This window comes from Brienomyrus brachyistius, chromosome 14 (assembly GCF_023856365.1).
Source record: "Brienomyrus brachyistius isolate T26 chromosome 14, BBRACH_0.4, whole genome shotgun sequence".
Lineage (NCBI taxonomy): Eukaryota > Metazoa > Chordata > Actinopteri > Osteoglossiformes > Mormyridae > Brienomyrus > Brienomyrus brachyistius.
This window is the reverse complement of record NC_064546.1, coordinates 1,825,646-1,845,358: the sequence shown is the minus strand read 5'-3', so window position 1 is coordinate 1,845,358 and position 19,713 is coordinate 1,825,646. Positions and strand designations below refer to the sequence as shown.

General features: G+C 48.7%; 1 protein-coding gene across 2 annotated transcripts in view; it reads right to left on the bottom strand.

Annotated features, from left to right (window-relative positions):
• eml5 (EMAP like 5) overlaps positions 1-19,713 on the bottom strand; it is a 53,138-nt gene that overhangs the window by 11,895 nt on the left and 21,530 nt on the right. For both annotated transcript variants that reach the window (XR_007382292.1, XM_048974703.1), the window contains exons 5-28: positions 18,491-18,676; positions 16,926-17,061; positions 14,599-14,800; positions 13,954-14,091; positions 13,380-13,636; positions 11,532-11,744; positions 11,203-11,373; positions 10,710-10,816; positions 9,929-10,047; positions 9,434-9,620; positions 9,218-9,323; positions 8,717-8,810; positions 6,993-7,093; positions 6,412-6,605; positions 5,687-5,798; positions 5,390-5,517; positions 4,696-4,837; positions 3,949-4,101; positions 3,141-3,272; positions 2,830-2,918; positions 2,367-2,543; positions 1,595-1,796; positions 949-1,075; positions 687-701 (exon numbers count right to left, since the gene is read on the bottom strand). Coding sequence is in view for 1 of the 2 variants with exons in the window: in XM_048974703.1 (XP_048830660.1) it covers positions 687-701; positions 949-1,075; positions 1,595-1,796; positions 2,367-2,543; positions 2,830-2,918; positions 3,141-3,272; positions 3,949-4,101; positions 4,696-4,837; positions 5,390-5,517; positions 5,687-5,798; positions 6,412-6,605; positions 6,993-7,093; positions 8,717-8,810; positions 9,218-9,323; positions 9,434-9,620; positions 9,929-10,047; positions 10,710-10,816; positions 11,203-11,373; positions 11,532-11,744; positions 13,380-13,636; positions 13,954-14,091; positions 14,599-14,800; positions 16,926-17,061; positions 18,491-18,676 (3,488 nt within the window). In the remaining variant the exon portion in view is untranslated. The remainder of the gene's footprint in view (positions 1-686; positions 702-948; positions 1,076-1,594; positions 1,797-2,366; positions 2,544-2,829; positions 2,919-3,140; positions 3,273-3,948; positions 4,102-4,695; positions 4,838-5,389; positions 5,518-5,686; positions 5,799-6,411; positions 6,606-6,992; positions 7,094-8,716; positions 8,811-9,217; positions 9,324-9,433; positions 9,621-9,928; positions 10,048-10,709; positions 10,817-11,202; positions 11,374-11,531; positions 11,745-13,379; positions 13,637-13,953; positions 14,092-14,598; positions 14,801-16,925; positions 17,062-18,490; positions 18,677-19,713) is intronic.

Below are 19,713 nucleotides of genomic sequence, written 5' to 3'. Positions count from 1 at the left end.
CCTGCTACTTTTGCCCTGACTAATGAACGATCGAGGCAAATTTGCATCATAGTAGAGGCCGTCTGCCTTGCGTCAAGTTTCGACTGGTACTCGTGCGTGGCCCTTACACACACTGTCACACCTGACCTTTGCGGCGAAAATTACGTCACAACAGCCACACGATGTGGCGCGTCTGCAGTAGGTATAAGCCAGCCCATAAACTCCTGATTTTCACCATGTCCAATTCAACATATAAGCACTATCACTAATACGAGGCTTAAAAATCATCTGAAAACGCCCAGCAAAAATCGCACAATATCAGAAACCCCTGGAAGATGCATAAAAACAGCTGCATGGGTCAATTGGTGTCCTGTAAGTTAAGCTGGCTTTGACACTGTGTTTATCTGTGAGATAAATGCCATTCTCACAGGCCTCATCACAGATTTCCTCTCAGAGCTGGAGGCAGTTCAAACACTGTGCAGTCTGGCCCGACTTTGCTTCAATTGCAGTCGTAATCAATCATTTCGCAACTTACGGTGCATTTGTTTCTGTTTATTTCGGCTTGAAACGCAATCGCAGCGTATAAGCTGCTTGCCGCAGCTAATTTACCGCCCACCTTACACAGGAGAAGCTTTTCATGCCCTCCCCCGTTAACGGATAATACAGTGTTCTGCTAAGGGCAAAGACCTGGTGTTATTTCACCTTACCTTACTACTCCCTGCCTTCAAACGGAAGCGAAAGGAGCGGCATGGAGATTTGTAGAAGAAAGGAGCCACAGGGTACAAGAAGAGAATGAGAAATCGAAGTGAGGATACATCGAAAGGTACCATTTCGAAAAACAAAGCTGCGAAAGAAGTATGACAATGGAGTCTTAATTAAAGGAAATACAGCTGGCAGCATGATGGCAGTGGGTTGAGTGTGAAATATAATTGGCTGGCTAATTACAGGCGCCGATGGGGCGGGGCTTACCTCTCATCCACAGTCAGCTCCTTCTGCTGCAGGTGGGGCTTGACCCCGGACATCGGCCGCAGGTTGGTAGATAAGGCCTTGATGGTGTAGTTGCACTCATTCTCCCTCGTCACATCGCTGTCATATCCTGAATGGAAAGCAGTGGCATGAATCTTTTATTGTTGGTTTCTGAGTTTTCTTTAGGAGCCTTTACCTGATGCGTTTTGGGCTGAACAGCCACGTTTTTCTTTTTTGATCAGATTTTTATTGAAAGACAATGGAATTAGAACATAGTATCCATTTCAGACCAGCACGGTTGCTACTGTTGACTGCACTGTATGTTGTCTTGTCCTGTATATTGTACTTGTGTTGTCCTGTGTTGTTTCTGTCCTTCTGTTCTCTCTTTCTGCACCTTGGCCCTGGATGAACAATGTTTCGTTTCACTGTATACTGTGTATATGGCTGAAATGACAAATAAATCTACCTGCCTAATTAAAGGTTTGTAGGCTCTTGGTGTGGTGTCTTGCTGTGCTCCTCTCAAAATAAACGGGAGTTTGCTTAAGGGACAGGCAGCCAGCATCCTCACATCCATTTCAGAAGAGCTGTCGGTATAACAGGAGCTTGTGACGGATTTGGCGCGGTGTGTGTTTGTGCGTGCATCCCTCACCCCCGTCGTCTTCGCTCTCCAGGTCAGACTCCTCGCTGTTGCCCAGCCACATCTCCCGATGGTTCTCGGGCTCATAACTCCACACCATGAGGCTGGTGTCCCCTCCCCCGACGCTAACCAGCATTGCGTCGTCGTTCGTCCACCGCACATTGGTCACGTGGGCGCTGTGAGCCACGTAGCGCTTGCATTTTGCGTACTTGCCCTGAGGAAGCGGTACGGCCAGAGATCACGGCTCACGTCATAAACCTGGGGGCTCTCTCACTAGCTCTGCCAAAACGGCCCCTGGCAATGCTCAGCATGCATCAGTATTTAAAGAACACAGGGGGACTTAAAGTCTATCGCAAATACTCGCAAATACAATGAGCTCATGCTGGATTTCACTCTTTCAACAAAATGTATTCGAGAGTTAACTTTACATTAAGTGCACCCTCTTAATATATTCAGTATGCATTTACAGAACATTTATAAGTAGAGTGTAAATATACCTTAACATCCTAACATATATGATTATAATGTTTGTTATTATTATATAATGGTTGTTATAGTATTAATGTATTTTAAAATTGTTAAGGCACGATAGGATGTTAAAGTATACTTACATGCTGCTGAAATACATGCATTACAAATACATTATAAAGGTGCAGTTAATGTAAAATGTGACCCAATGAAACGCAGAGCCCAGGCTTTGAGACTAATCCTGAATTTGTCCCTAGTGTTCTCTCCTGTGGGCTGACCCATAGTCCCGGTTCTGCTCTGGAAATCAGTCCCTCACCTTGACAGGATACCGAAACAGCTTCAAGTACCCCAGGTCATCCCCGGTTGCCAGGATCGTTCTTTCGTTGCTCAGGCATGCAGAGGTCACATCGCTGACCTCCCTGACCACTGGCCAAATGCCTTCGCAGGACGGCCCCAGCACACAGGTCCACGTGCACCAATCTACTTTTTCCACCTGAGACAAGGAGAGACGCTAGGAACCATGGGAGTTTCACAGTGCCGTGATAATCTTCATTGGCCAGTCCCCCTTGGAGAGTGGCACTGTGCGTAAGGCATACATTCGCTCCAATTTCATCAGACCGCCCCCCCCATCCCATAACAAACACCAGAATTAGAATGATGAACACTTATAAAAAGTGGGACGTGTTAATGCCAGATCGCCCTTCCATCCCTGTCCCTGGGTCCTGGGGAGAGAAAGTAGGCCAGCAGTGTCCACGGCGCCTCCCAGCTCCCTGGCCTACCTCCGCCGGGGGAATCAGCTGCCTCTTGCCACGCGGAGCTTCAAAAAATAGCTGCTCCTTAGCCCCGGTGTTGACCTGCAGTAGCTTTCCTGGAGGAATGAAGCACACAATGGCAGGCAGGTTCACTGGCCAGCGAACCATGTTCAATTACAGGACATTAACCTACTTAATCACTCAAAAAATGAGTAATCATTTCTGCCTGGGTCACTGACTGGCCTCACAGACTCCTGTGAGACATAGCGACCGGTGAGGGGAGCATGTTCCCCAACACCTTCAGGGTGGAAGTCACATCCGAAGTGGGAGGCGCATACCTCTCTGGTCCCAGTCCAGGTGGGTGATGTTGTTGAGGGATCCCTTGCAGACGCCGACCCGTTTGCTGCTCATCACATTGTAAATATCCACAAAACTGTCTGCCGAAGCCACTGCAAGGTATTTGCCCGTCCCTACGAAAACAGACCGGTCTCTCAGCAAGCAAGGGAAGGTGCAGACTGAACAACAGCTTATGTCAGGATAAGACCATAGGCAAAGACCCGCCAGAAGACACAGGCGTCTATATCTGCGCACTGCTTCTATACCCATTTTTAGCTACATGTCTTCCCCAGTGATGTCAGCCATAAATAAATGACCTAACGTTTTACTTTTGTGCCTTTTTTAGCATTTTGACTTCTTCGGCTCTTGGAGGGCTGGGGAAAGCTCAGTGTACACTGACCATTTAAGCAGTCTGGCGAGTTTGTACATACAGGTTTGTCCACACTATGGGGTGTCATGGCAAAGTCCCAGTACTGCCTGATAGTATGGGCCGTTATGTTAATGGGTCGATGACTTCGACCCAGCATAGCAAACATTTAAGTTGGGTTAAATTTAATGTTTGTTCATTTCCCATCTCAGTTTAAATTTAACCTCTTCCCTACCAACTGCCCCCTTACCCCCACCCTTCTCTGGATAATGCTTTTATCTGCCCTGATTTCAGCAGAATTTGGTGGAATGTGGGTCATCTGAGGCAAAATCTATTCTCCGTACAGTGGGTGGATGCCAAATATGCAGTGGACACTGCTGCCTCCTTGGTTTGTAACGGAGGAAGGTTCCGGAGGGACCCCGAGCTGGGGCGCGGGGGCGGACCTGGGGAGAAGCGAAGGTCAGTGATGACGTCCTTGCGGTGGTGGAAGGACACCATATCCTCCAGAGTGTCGGAATTGACGATGAGGAAGCTGCCGTCGTTGAGGCCCACTGCCAGAGCTTTGCCATCCGGGGAGAAGCAGCAGCAGCGCCCCCCTGAGGAAAAGGCCACATGGTTAGTCTGGGCACCAGCGCAATCAATCCCTAGTCTCAGTCCAATTCTAAATTTAATAGTCTCATTATACCCATTTAAAGCCAGGACAGGTAATTTAACTACCTGGCTGTGACAAGACAGCAGTAGAACCAACATGCATGAGATTTAATCAGGTCCAATAGATGTAGCTGCTAAATCAAACTGGCTAAATCAAAACAAAACTGACGAGGAAAGAGAAACTTTCTTTCAGGACCCCTCCTGATGAGCAGATTTTATGCTGACTGAGTCACCCTCTGAAAGGCGTGGATGGGAAGAGCTCCTGTAACAAGGGCCTATTTACACCTGAGATTAAGTGACTACAGATCACCGCACTGAGCAGAGCAGTACACAGATGCAGCCCGAAGCCCGTTTTACAGAAGTGATTCATTATCAGTGTTTGCTTTATAAGCATTTAATAATGAAGTCGGGGGTAAAAGCATTCAACTGCACTCAGCCCAGCGAAGGGGGGGGTGATGACATCATATGGGGTGAGAGGGTCACAGAAGAATGCCAGGGGAATCATGTGACTGTTAAGGAGCCGTCTTGTGGGTGGCTACCTTTCCGGAGCTTGCGCACGGCGAGCATGCAGTGGCTGGGGGAGAGGTCCCAGATGCGCAGGGTCTTGTCGTCGCTGACGGTGGCACAGATAGGCAGGTGGGGGTGCGTAGCTAAACCCCAGACCTCTCCCTCCATGTGGCCCTGCAGACAGATGGGGGGGGGGGACAGCAGGAGAGCACAGAGCCATGGGATGGGCTGCCTGGCATCCCCAGTGACAGCTCTCAGAAACACTTCTGCTCTTGAGCGCGCTCAGTCTTGCTTACACTGACTGAAATGAAGTGGGCTGCGAAAACGCGGAGCGAGAGATTAAACAGGGCAATCAGTCACATCAGCCGGGGTGCTCGGCGGGTCAAGGGTACCCTGGGAAACGCTCTAGTTTCAGCACAGGGGAGTTCAGGGAAGCTGCAGGGGAGGTTGCGGATTTCACACAGGCAACAGCGAATGCAGTTAGTACATCACAAAAATAACTGCGCCTTCTGACGGCACTGCCAGGTTCCAGCGACGTTTCCATAACACTGCCGCAGAGAGCTGGCACGCCGGCCTGACCCGGCTCAGACCCTCCATCCATCCGCACGCCCAGAATAGTCTGGCCCAACCTGAACCCCTTTCCCCAAATACTTCCATACCTCTTACATAACGAGGAGCGTGTCAGCCGTGCTCATTACGGAGCAGCGGAAGAGGGCCCTTCCTCACCTGGACCAGCAGTGTGATCGGGCCGGTTTTGTCTACTTCCAGGATTTCACCGTTCTTCGTCCCCACAAGTATGTGGCCATGGCCAAGGGATATGGCACGTATGGAGGGGTTGTCCTCCAGAAGCAAGCCTGGAGAACAGACAGAACAAACGGCATGGCACTGACTCAGGTGTGATCTTCATTAAGATCCAGATAATCCACTTGATTAAACTGCCGTGACCTTAAGTATGACCTTATAACTTCCTTGATCGACAACAAAGCGAAATTGAATGGCGGTGCAGTGAACTGCGCTGTGCACCTTTGGAGCCCGGGGCTAGCACTGCCCGCTTGATGGCATAGGTTTTCAGGCATCTCTCAAAGGTCTCGTCCCACAGGGCCACTACACCATCCTTCCCTCCTGTCACAAAGCCCTGGGGATTGCACATGAGACAGTTTAAGAACTGATCCCAGAGCAGTGGTCCAAAAGAAAAACACACACCAAGACACTGTCATATTAAACCTCCCAGAATCATACAACAGCCCAATTATATATTGTTCTTCTATAACACAGTGTTTCCCAATTCGGTCCTTGGGTATAGGAGGTATTTTCTGCAAAAAATAAAATGAAAATGATAAGAAGAAAATACAATCTCCACTTTGCCATTTAGTTCCCAAAGTCTGTGCGCAAAAATCCTGCAAAAATGAAAACAGAAATGAAATAGCATCTTTTGCATTTTAATTTTCCACTCATGTATGAGTCAGATGTGAAAATTTTTTAAATAAAATTAAAAACCCCTAAATTTTAATTTAGATTTTACCTTTTGCAGAAAATACTTCCCATACTTAGGGACCCACAGAAGGTCCACATTTTTGCTTCCTCCCAGTTCCCCGTAGAAGCAAAAACGTGGACTGCCTGCAGGTCCCCGAGGACCGAATTGGGAAACACTGTCCTACGAGATCACGAATTATAACTATGGCTCTGTGCTTGTTTGTGCTGATCAATACTGAAGGCAAGAGAATGAAGGCGAGAGATGAGCTCCACACCTTCTCCAGGGCGTGCATGCTGAAGACTGGCCCGTCGTGGGCCTTCACCGTCTTCATAAGGAACAAGTCCCTCCAAATGCAGATGTCCCCTGTGCAGGTCCCTGAGAACACCATTTCCTCCGTCCAGCCGTACACCGCACACATCATAGTTTCTGTCTTCCCCATATTTCCCTTCCGCCCAATCAGACCCCCACCTGTAGGGGGCAGTGTGCTGTAACATGTATCTACAGCATGGATTTCATCATCCTAAACTGCTCTCACACTTCACATCCTCTTGTTAGACAGCAGCCTACTTCACTGCATAATTCAATTCTATTAATCCACAACACCAGTCCAGAGGACAACGTCACTACTTTTGTATCCAACAGCTGTAAAATGCCAAATCTGTTATGTTGTCAGCCATCATTTATAAAGACTTGTCATCTCCTTTGCCGCCTCTGTTGTCTTCTGGATTTTTTAAGTTAGCTATTAACTGCAGTATAACAGTGAATGCCAGTCTATGATACTGCTTGCATTAAATCTTCATGAGAGCACATGGAATAAAATAAGAGTTAGGGTTAAGGCACTGGAAAGGCGTGTACCTGCTTTGTGCCAGAACTTCATGTGTTTGATCCCGGCAGTGATGAGCTTGTCAGGCATGTAAGGGTTTATCTTGACAACAAAAATCTTGTCTTTGCTTCCTCTGAGTATAAAAAGAGTTACATACATACATTTCAGTGAGGCCGAGATAATGTCCATTGTCCTACGAGATCACAAATTATAACTTTGTTGTTATAACAACAAAACTACATCTATGGGGGTGCCACCCCAGTGCCCTGACAATGCCGCAGAATAATACCGGCAATTCATTGTCTAAGAGTAACCCCAGGGGGGATTGTTAGGGACACTCAGACGGCAGCTTCTGAAGGGGGTCATCTGCCCACCTGCATAAAGGCAGACCTGCATAAAGGCATAAAGGCTGAGGCTGACAGAAAGGATCCGATTTTCCGAAAGGGGTCATATCCTTCCAGCAGACCCAGCAGAGGACAACTACTCCGCTGAGACCGCTGAGACCGCCGCCCTCGCTGCCCTACAGACCAGACGTGACGTCCTTCCCCAGAGGAGAGCTCCACACCCCTTTTATCCCGGTGTTGCCGGCTCCCCACACCCCAGCCTTCCCTTCCTTCACCCCAGTGAAGCAGCCCGTTGGGGCTCTCACTCACTCTCGAGGTTCATCTGTATCTCTTTGCCTGTGACACCAAAACAATACCCAACGGTCAAGCTGCGGAGCTCAGGAAGCTGGACAAGGCCTTTCCTTTCAGGAAGACTGTAATCATTGGGGCACAAGCACAGCACCGGGGGCTCCGTCTGTGCCTGACTTGTGGGGAGGATCTGGGTCCAGCTACAGGCAAGAGCCATGATGCCAGCTGCCTGACTCTACAACTGCCAGGGTTGACTGGAGTTGCTTAGGTGCTTTGGGGGCTTTAATGACTGAGGGGCGGGGATGTGACAGCTGCGCATGTCAGAGTTAAAGGCTCCGAATGCGACATCGCAGTGCCAGCAGGGCAGCCACGCAAATGTTGCAGTTACACACAGAGATCCTCCCAGAGCATTAAAAATTTAACGGACGCTTCAGACGGATGTTTACTGCTTTGTTATGGGCAATGGCAGAGGTGTGTCAGAACACAGTCATGGCACATTCAGGAAGTGCCACTGTAAAGCACTGAAGTTGAGCCAGAAAGAGGGGGATGAGGGGCAGTGCGAGGATGATCTTTTAACTTTGGTATGGCAGGGCCAAGTACAGGTTATTCTAAGAAGAACGGCTCTGTGAATCAGAAATTAGCTACTTTTTCACGCTTGTGTTAATCACTGTCTCTCTGCACATTCGTTTTTCTACCTCATGTATTAATAATCATTTTAAGGTGCATTGTTCAGCGCTTCTGCAGGTCCACTGCTCCTCACAGACGACCATGTATATTATGCGAGCAAGCCGCTGTGGTCGCATATCTATTATTCAAAAAGAAAACACCCTTAAAATCTGTGTCAAGGGTGGGAAATATTAGCAAAAAGGCTTTCTGCTGAGGCTACATGGACCTCGCAAGGCGACCCCCCTTAAAATCCGTGCATGGGCACTCGTGACCGGACGTTCTGCATAAGGGAGGGCAGGCCGCAGTGTCTCCACGTGACGCAGTGTTAGTATGTTAGTATGTTAGAAGGGTCGTCGCTGGCCAGAGATGCCATTTGCATGGCTGCCATCTGCTTTCCTAGATGCATTCGAAGCTTTGCACACATTCAGGTTTAACAAAGAAGTGACGTCTGTATTCACCGGATGGCTGAGAGCTTCTCTCCCTTCCTCCAATCCCACAAGACAATAGTGTGATTGTCATCCAGGCCAACCGATGCCAGGCGCTTGCCATCGACTGTCAAAGGAAAAGGGAATGTCAAAGCAGACTTTGGTGTTCTAATGCAGTGTTTCTCAGCCTGGTGCTCCGGGACCCCCAGACAGTCCACATTTTTGCTCCCTCCCAGCTCTCAGGAGGAACCAAAAACGTGGCCCTGCCTGGGCATCTCCGAGGATCAGTGTGAGTAACACTGTTCTGATGTACATCTCCAAACATAAATGTGTTGGCATCTACTGCTGGAACAAGCAAGTACAATCGGCCCCATGCTGTATGACTTCCTGTAGCAAGTATTTAACACTGAGGCTGTTTTTTGTTTTCAGAACACAGTTCAGACCCACTGTGGGGCTAAGCAGAGGTGAGAGGCAATTAAAGAAAAGAAAGAGCAGCTATGGGTATATAACAGGTGGCTGGGATCGTGGGCTTACCTGAAAAGTCTAATGTACACACTCCGTACTGGTGGCATCCCTTCAACACAGACATGGGCTTCAGAATCTCTGTGTCCCAAACATGTATTGAGGGATCACGGCCAATCTGTTCAAACAGGACAAGCTTCCAAAGCAAGCTCTCTCATGTGCATCACACGGCGGCCAGCCGCTCCCACTGAGACAGAATTCTGAGTCCCGGCTACGCCCGTGCCCTACCTGGCCTGTCGCGACATAATCCTTCAGGGGGTGGATGGCCAGGCAGAGGATGTCGTCGTCATGACCCAGGTAGAACCGCTGAGTGTTCTGCTGCCGGTTATACACCACCCCTACTGCTGCCACGTGGTATACAATCTCCCCCGTCTGCGTGTAGAACAGGTTGCTCCTGCAGTCGTAGCCCCTGTAGCTGTTGCGCCCAGTGACAGAGCCATTGTGTGAACACCAGCCAGATGCACTGACCTCCCCATATGTGGCCAATCAGTGGTGACCTACTGTCATTACACTTCACCTCCTCATTCATCTCAGTCTTACTAAGGTTCTGTTGTGGTTACAAAGGAGGGCAAAATAAACTAAATTATGTAATTAGGGACTCTCTAAGGCCCTATTTCAAAGCCTAAAGCCAGTAATTTGCTGTGTTTTTGTATGTACAAAGACATGTAGACACGAAGACAATATAAGGTCACTGTTTGCAAGGTGCACTGCTGACCCTCTTACCCGTGCACGAAGTGGAGCTTCACACCACTTACGGGAGGCCTCTCTCGCTTCTTTGTCGCAATCAGCCTGTGTTTCACCTTGTACTGCTCTTTGAGCTGAGGTAGATCTTCTTTGTAAACCTGGACCAGAAAGAGAACCCACTGGTCTCAAGGCTGTCAAAGAGCATGGTTGTCTTATCTGGAAGTACTGTATTATTTGACACAATTAATCATAGATGGTGAAAACGCAGCATTTTTGTTTCCGGTCATTCAGTCTTAAGGTTATTTCCTACAATCGCATTTGGTTTTCGGTGCTGAATCCACTCTAGATGAGCAGCCTTTGTCTCCCTGTGGTTTCAGCACTTGTGGGCAGAACATCTCTATCCTTCTGTTCTCCTGTTCATGCACGATAAAGCTATTAATACAGCTGACAGCCTGGCGTAGGAGGGTGAGAGCCTTTCTGAATACCAGGAATCAGTCCTGTACCATTCACTACGACAATTCTTGGCAGTTTTAATTTAGTGTTGCAGGCCATCATTTCCTGGAGACTGGACCCTCCATGATGCTATGCTTCTTGCACTCTCATTGTTGGCGCCGTTTCAAAGGATGAGTTTCCTACTAAAGGTCGTGGGGGAGGAGCAATGGTGAAAATGAGTCATAGTAAGTATAGCCCTTTTTTCCAATATCAGATTTACTCTCTATCTCTCAAGCATGCAAAAATCAATGCAGGGGTCATTTTGCTAACGGACTTCCGCATTTAGGAGAAATTCCTATATAAAGGAGCAGGGCGCTGTAACACAAACCTGCCGTCGGTAAGTGAGCTGAGTCTCCTGTTCAATCTCAGAGTCCATCTCAGGCACGTCTGACTGGTCAGAATCGGACTCCTCGCTGTGGGAGTCAATCAGACTTTCTGCAAGCAGAGTGAGTGACATGGTGAGTAACAAAACAGGGTGCCACCCATTAATTGGTTCATAACTCAATCTTAAAAACACTCAATGGACAAAACAGAGACTTCCAACTGGGTGACTCATGCCTTCTCTTCCCATTAGCTCACAAACTGGGGCATGGGAGTCTTTCTCAGGCTGTGTGGAGTTCCTGATTCATCAAGCCACCAATCAGTCTCTAATGGTTAAACTCTGCTTGCTTCCGCAGTACTATTACTCAAACTGACATGGGCAAGTGCTGATTTAGAGGCAACCCAAAGCCATGAGGTAGACATGAAACATGGCCCAGCATTAGGAAAATTAAATGCATGTCCATCACTAATGCACCAAAAAATCTGAGATTGGGACCTACCTTGGGGTGCTATATGAAGGCCCTCTTTTGTAGGTTTTCTGTCACTGACAAACTTCCACTGGAACACAGAGTGATCAGCTCCACCAATAGTAATCACCCACTGGTAGTCATGTGACCACCTGATATTGGTTATATGGGCAGAATGACCTAAATATTTTTTAAACTTTGCTCCTAGAACAGAAAAAAAGAAACATCTAATTCCATATCATTGACATTTTTAAATGACAAATTACTATCGAAATTATTTATTTATAATTAATGAATTATTTAGTTATTTATAAATAAATTATAGTTATTTATAAAGGATAATTTATGCCAGAAATACTCACCTCTCCGTATACAGGGGAAACGTAGAAGTTTCACTATTCCGTAATCATCCGCTGTTGCTATTACTTGGCTGTTGAAGTTGGCATCCACTGAGTTGATGTCGTTGATTTCAGAATACTTAGGCCATATGCCATTCACCTCAGTGCCTAGGACAGATGTCCACGTGGCCCACTGGACCAGCTTCATCTCCTCCTTGTTGGTGACCTCCTTGCCAACTGAGGGGATGTGGTGGGGGGGGGTTGGTAGGAGGGTTGTTGAATTTGAATATGCGGAGGACTAAAGTAAATTACAGCAGGACCACAAAGTCAGTGGTTGTACACGATATATGACTGACTGACAAAATCTCGCAGGAGAGTAGGGGAGGAAGGGACCTGTCAGTAGGACTACAGGTTAACACCCAACCAAACCGTCACAGATAGAAGTATAGTGATACCTTCTCAGCTTTCCTGAGTCCAGTGTTTTAATCAACGGTGCTAATAGTTAACTGTGAATTCTGGTGGTTTTCCACTTTCTTGTGAAATATTTTTAAATGTGCATTTGCTCTGTAGTTTTCTCTCCTTGTCTAGAAAACTCGCTCTGCACAGACTGAAGTCTGGGCTGCCCAGATGCACACTAGAGCCTGTGGAGCTGGCGCTGTTATTTTTACGCACACACCCCGTCTGAGCTGAACCGCAGTGTGTGTGGGTGGAGACACGGCTACCTGCTAGGTGCCTGTCAGCTCCGTCACAACAAGAATAATAACCTTTTATTAATAGTTACCCCACTACTGCCAATTTCACCCTAATTTTGCGGCTATGAATGCTGTTGTATACCTGACTGCCTGTGGCGCCCCCCTAACCCTTTACCACCACCCCACCCCCCCAGCCCAATACCTGCCAGGAAACATTGGAAAGCAGCATGTACTTGCATCACCGATTCCCATTTGTGCTATTTTAGGCTCGGCGGGTCAGACGGTGCCAGCGGGAACAGCGGCACTTCCCTCGCTGCGAGCGACTGGTAACCCGTGGGCCCATGACGACTCTCAGAAGTGTCTGATGCAGAACTAAGCTTCCCAGCAGCCCCCTCTCCCGGACTGGCAGAATAAACAGCCTAACTGCGTGCTCGTCTCCAGCACAAAGATCTGAGCCCCAGACTGACAGCATAACCATTTAACATTAGGGGCCTAGGAAATATAGCCTGTTAAGTATGCTGTCTGATTTTAATTTTCACAGCCTCTTTTACATGCCCACTTCGCATTAAACACACAATAACAATACGCGATCATTAAGCAAACATCGTTACACTTTACTTAGGGCCATGTTTTTAAACACTTTATAAACACATTCATAATAAATAATGCATAAAGTATTATAAACATGGTTATAAATATTCATCAAAAGGCATAACACATTATGGTATTATGCTTTAAGAATGCTTCATGAAACTTTCATCTATAATGCACTATAAATCTATAGATACCTTTATAATGCATTATAACGGTCAGCATAAGAATGAAGGATGCTTTTATAATGCATTATAAAGGTATCTATAGTGCATTATAGATGAGAGCATTGTAGAATAGTCATAATGCATTATAAACATGGCAATAATGTGTTATGTCTGTTTAAACATATTTAATGGCATGTTTGTAATGCTTTATGACTGCATTATAATGCATTATGAATGTGTTTATAAATTACTAAAAACATGGCCTTAAGTAAAGGTAAACGTTCATCAGCTGTCATCCTGATTTACCGACAGGAGTGACGCTAAGCTCCATGATATGAAACGGGAGGCCATGGCTTAATACATGGCGTCCATGTGGAGCATGGCGCTGAGGCTGCAGGGGGGCGCCCACATGCCATTCTTACCCGGCATCCTGTAGAAGAGCCGCTTGCCGGCGCCGTCATTGGTCTGTAGGAACTTGCTGTCGGCCGACCAGTCCATGTGCGTGATGAAACTCTCCGATCCAAGGCACTCGCCCACCTTCTTGTAGCGCTGCACCACTCCATAGATGTCCACCACGTTGTCGTTGGAGCCCACGGCCAGGTGGGCCCCGTCAGGAGAGTATTTCAGCTCATGGATGGCTTCCTTGCGGTCCTTGATGTGCACCACCTCCGTCATGTCCCTGAGAGGAGGAAAAGTGACCGTGCAGAAGTCAGCGGTGCGGACACCTTCTGCCCATTGTCCCTCTCCATCCACATCCCAACTACTGCTGTGGCGCCATTAGAATAATTAAGCACAGAGTAGCACTCATTCCTGGGGCTGTATAACAAAGGTATCACAATCAGAGTCAAAAGTTGACAACCTATAATAGAAAGATGCTTCATGGTTGTGTTGAGGGGAGAGAGTCACACGAACACTAACAGCCAATGAGCCCAGCTCATCCGACATGGCCATGTGTGAGCAGCCCGCTCGCCCTCGCCTGGCCTTCCCATCACCCACCTGACCCGTAGGACGGTGAAGGAGCCGTCCTTCATGCCCATCGCTAGGTGGATGCCATCCGTGCTGATGGCCGCACAGCGGATAGGCTCATCCATGTTGCAGCGTGCTATCAGTGCGTGGTCAATGAGGCTCCATATCCTGCGGGCAGCAGAGGGAGGGCTGCAGGACAGCGGGGATGGCTCCCCTCACCACCCCTTCATCTCCTTGTAATCAGAGCCTTGACCTTAGCTCAACCTTGCAGCCGTGCCTGCCTCACCCACATCTCCTGAGACACGTCTGACCTTGAAAACCCACAGCAGCTGAATCCCCTGTCCTGCCACACTAGACACGCTTCTCCCACTTTTAGCACCCAGCTTCCCACACCTACAGCGGGAAGCTGCTTAAAAAAGCTGGAGCCCTGAGAACTCGCAGAAGTGGCTCTTTCAGGTCGTGCTTCAAAGCATGGTGGGGAGCCAGGCTTCGATTCTGTGGCAGCTGGGGCAAGGACATCATGTAAGAACCACATTGCACAGAAAGATACAAAGTGTGTGTGTCTCAGAAGCTGGAACCTTGTAATTTCAGCCTCCAACCAGTAGTGTGCAGAGCCCTTCCTGTGTTGGGCCTCACTGTGGAGGTGCCCAGGGGGAGGTGGGCGTCCGAACCTACCTGACTGAACGGTCGTCACTGCCAGTCATCGCCAGGGGCTTGGTGGGATGCACAGCCAGAGCCCACAGCTCGCCTTCGCAGTGGCCCTGCATGATGAGGAAGGGCTTGTTGCGATCGTGCACCACCACCTCGAAGATCTCGCTGTCCTGGGTGCCCACGATGATGTGGTCGCCCCGCCAACAGACACTGCGCACAGAGAGTCCTGCCAGCACAAATGCACACACAGTGAGCACAGGCGCAGGGAGCACAGGCACAAGTGCAGTGAGCACGAGGCCAGTGAGCACAGGCATGGTGAGCATGGGCACAGTGAGCAAGGGCGCAGTGAGAATGCGGCCGATAAGCAAGAACACGCTGAGCATGGGTGTGTTGAGCACAATGCTGAGAAGCACAGGGGTGGTGGGCACAAGCATGGTGAGAACAGGTGCAGTGAGCATAGGCACGGTGGACACTGGAACTGTGAGCGCGGGCACAGTGAGCACGTGGGAGATGAACACCGAGGCAGTGAGCATGAAGGTGCTGAGCATGAAGATGGTAAGCACAGGCATGGTGGTTACGGGTGTGGTGAACACGGGCGTCATGGGCATGGGTGTAGTGAGCACGAGGGCGATGATTATGTGCACAGTTGAGAACTGGCTTGGTGAGCATGGGTACAGTGAGCATGTGCAAGGTGAACATGGGTACACTGGGCATGGGCGGGGTTAGTAACCGGTGTGGCTAGCATGGGCATGGTGAGAACAAGCACGGTGAGCACAGGTGCAGGGAGCACGAACACCGTTGGCATGGGCGCAGTGAGCAGGGGCAGCATGGGCACAGTTGACACAGATGTGGTAAACACAGGCATGGTGAGTATGGGCACAGTTGGCACAGATGTGGTAAACACAGGCATGGTGAGTATGGGCACAGTTGGCACAGATGTGGTAAGCACAGGCATGGTGAGTATGGGCACAGCTTGCATGGGCACAGTGAGCAGGGGCAGCACGGACGCAGTTGGCATGGGAGTGGTGGGCAAAGGCATGGTGAGCACAGGTGCAGTGAACGTGGCACGGGCACATTGAGCACAAGCACAATTGGCACCTATGCATTGAGCACAGACACAGTTGGCACAGGTGTGGTGAGCTTGGGCACAGTTGGCACTGGTACGGTGAGCACAGGCACAGCTGGCACCAGCACAATGAGCACGGGCACAGTTGGCATGGGCGCAGTGGGCACGGGCATGAGGAGTATGGGCACTCCACTTTAAGGGCACGATTCAGGAACTGATTTTCACGATAAGAAGAAAATACCTAGACGTTGGTTTTAGGGGCTCGATCTGAATCGGCAAGTGCGCAATGGGGGAATGCATGTGCGTGTAAATTTACACACATAGAAACAAATCTCAAATGACATATCCATTCATCTTCCATAGCGCTTATCGATTACACGTCAAATGGCATCTATACATATATATACATAAAGGCTCCGGACTGACTTACGAACAAAAATAACTTATCAAGAAAACGGGGCACAGACTAATGGGGACAACGATCATTTCAGCAGCCTCATCACCATTACCCACCTCGGCAATTTTCACCTCTAGTTACTGTTGGGTAGACGTGGCCGTATCAAACAGAGTACACAGAGGGGGGAGAGAAAGACAGACCGCTAATTAGTCACTCAGGCCCACCCACGACCAGAGCTCGCGCTTATGATGGGACAGGAGCGGCCTGGGGAGGCGTGAGCGATAGAAATTCCGGAACCAAGCGGTCGCTCCTCCCGCCTGAGGTGATGTCACATCAGAGCAGCAAGCCTCGGCATGCATGCTGCAGGCTACATGCCTTAAAGGCGTATGATAGCCGCCCAGATGAGGGTGTCAACAGGAAGGCCGTGGACTTATGAATATAATCAGCCCTTGGCAAAGAATGCTTGCCGTTACACAGTTTTTTGTTTTTTTTTGCTCCCGGGAGGAAGCACAACTGTCCTACTGCCAGGCAAACAGAATATGTGCAGCTGGTTATATAAGCAGACAGCAGAATATAGCTCAGTGTACATGCCTGCAAATCAGAACCTGCATTCAAAAAGCGAGAGGACAGATAGACAGGGACATTTCCAGCCATTAGTAAGTAATTACATAACCTACAATATCTAGATTTTGAATCAAAGCAAATAATAGAAATAACTGAAGGAAATAATTATGGCTTACATTGGAAAAGGGAATCCTTTGGAATTAGGAAATGGCATGTTCGTGTGAAGGGGGTAAATGCTAAGATCATTAGCCCAGTGATGACACAAGAACTGGGAGACTGCCTGTTACTCAGGGCTGAGGGAGGCGAGTTGGAGTAGTACATCACCTTTATAGCCTTGGTCTGTTTCCCTGAGATCAATCACCGTAATTGGCTTGAAGGTCAGATCCCAGAGGCGGACACAGCCATCCCGGCCCCCCGTGGCAAAGCCCTCCTCACAGGCGTTCATGCTGAAGATGCCAGACTGCAGAAACAGGGCGGCATGTCAGACTGAGGAGACGTGCCTTTGGAAAAGGCCAGTGAGGAGTGCGTGAATTCACACTGCTGAAAAACAAACGTACCAGGAGAAAACTGCGAGGAAACACCAAGCAATGGGACATGCTTAAATGATTATGATTAGCCTCTATACAAGCAAACAAGCAAGTAACCTAGTAAGTATAGCTGGGAGTGTTTTTGATGGCACTAGTTTGATAACAAAAATGCTGCAAATTGCAAATGGCTCTTGAACAAGCTCTGTGGTCCTAATTGCTCCTGTATTTATTTATATGCATAAGCAGGGAATATGCATAAGCAGTTTTATATAAATCACATTAACATAAATAGTAATAGAAATAGTGATTTTAGACTCAGTGCGTAGTGTTGGGAGTTGTAGTTCTTGAAAGGAACAGCCAATTGAAACTATACAAAGGCCCCAGTGTGGAGGAATAAACACAATAGAATCAGGCAGGATATGCAGTTACCCCTCCTTCCCATACACACCGGCACCCGGATGACCTTCAGTCATAGGCAGTGAAAGCTAATCTGTTTTTCTGCCCCTTCCCTCCCCAGGTTTTTCAGGAATTTGTGGCACGCAGGCATGATTCTGCGCAAGTGCCCCACATGTGCACGTTGCATAACCGCAGAGAGCGAGCAAGCTCGGAGTGAGTAGGTGTCCATCTGCGGAGTGCAGCCTCTGTGGTGGTGCGGGGGCGTCGAGCGTGGAGGCGAGGCTACGCCTTCGGACGCTGCGTGGGGGTTGGCTGCGACATGCGGCAAACGCAGGCCGGCGTTAGAAGCATGGTGTGCTCCCCCCGACCCCGGAGAACAGGCTTGTTTGCAGCCCCCACGAATCATGGAAAGGGAGAATCCGACAGGTGCCTGACAAGTAGGCCAACCGCCTGTATGAGTGTGAGTCACGCTGAGGGGCGGCTGGCTGCTCCAACTGCTAAGGCTTCCTGTGTGTGTGAGCAGATCAGCGCTCACACTAAAGTAATTCTGGATGGTAAGCAGGCTGTTATAGTCTCCTTATCACCTTATCCAATGCGATGCGTGCATAATGATCAGTGTGCTGCAACCCTTCATCTGACACAGCTCCCCATAATGAGTTGTATAACATTATCTGCTGGTGTTTGCTTGTGTTTCTTAATTGCACCAGAAAAACTTATAACAGTGTTATGAAGTCCTTTGGGAAGAGCTTTGGAGCAACCAGGTTGGGATGGGCATTGTGTAAAAATAAACCTATGTAAATGAGCTGAACTGAAAATAAGCCCTCGGGAGGCAGATTAATGAAGTGGTGACTGCGCATCTTGTATTTCGTGTCATGCGGTCTTTCTGCAGATTGGCTGGATGAATTCTTTTTTTTTTTTTTTTTTTGACCAATGGCGGCAAACTGGAGCGAAGGCCCTCCCACTCACCCCGTGTGCGCCCTGCACTGTCCGAACCAGACTGATGCCTTTCCAGACGTAGATGTCTCCATTCAGCGCGCCCGAGTAGGTGATTTCGTCCCTTGCACAGGCCAGGCACAGGATAGTCTGCAGGTCACCAGTCTTGCCGAAAACCCCGCGTTTTGGGGTCAGGGCGTTGCCGCACAGGGTCCAAAACTAGAACAGGGAAGGAGGAAGCCAGTCGCTCTTGAGATGGTCTGTTAATGTGCCCGTAACCCTGCACTTTGGGTTATTTAACACCCTGCAGAGAGCATGATCATCCAGCGCCAGGACTCCGCCCACATCCAGCTACATGCTGAAACATCTCAGGGGCACAGGAATCTTCTCTTTTTATCAGTGACACATTGCCTCCATAAATTTAATGATTGTAATTTCCTTTTATAAATTCATCATTTATAAACAAATTGATTCCCCATTAATTCTGAACGCAAAACATGGGATTTCAACTAATATTACCACATCACCAGGGACAGTTTGGGTTTACAGCATGTCTAGCAAGGACAAGGGGTGTAGCACTTTTTAGCAAGATGTTTTCAAAGTTCCTTGGTGCTAAATGCCATTTCTATAAAGCCTTGATCGTGTTTCAGAGAATAGCCCCATGAAGCAGGGTCATTGGTCAGTGCAACCTCCCGGCCCAGCACTGAGAGAGTGACAGAGTGAAAAATTAGTCAGATTCTCCAGACAGCAGCTCAAGTGTTAAGCAGCTTCAGCGCAAGAAGCACGGAGGCTGTTCTGCCTGGCCTTCCCCTTACTGATCCTCCCCCTGGAGCCGTGCCTCTATAAATCAATAGCGCAGCTCCCAGGGAGGAGCAGAGAGGGGAAGAATTGTAAAAAATTGTCTTGGCTCTTATATAAGCACTTTATAGGGTAGCCTGGATTCTGAGAGCAGGTACTCTACACTTGGCCTGGATTCTGAGAGCAGGTCAAAAGTGTCTAACTCACGCAGGTGTTCGGTGTTAGCTAATCGGAGCAGTGGTCCAATGATTGATCTTGACTTCCCCATTACAAAATAAAGCCAGATTTCTGTTTCAACAATCTAGTTTAGTCCATACTCAGGGTTATTATTAAGGAAGTTTTCAGAGTGGGGGCCCTGCCCAGTGACTGGCAATCCCTCCCCATCACCAAGGCAACCAGTCTGTGCAGCCAGACCAGAGGTGCAGGCCAGCTCATCCATATGCGACTGCACTCCATGC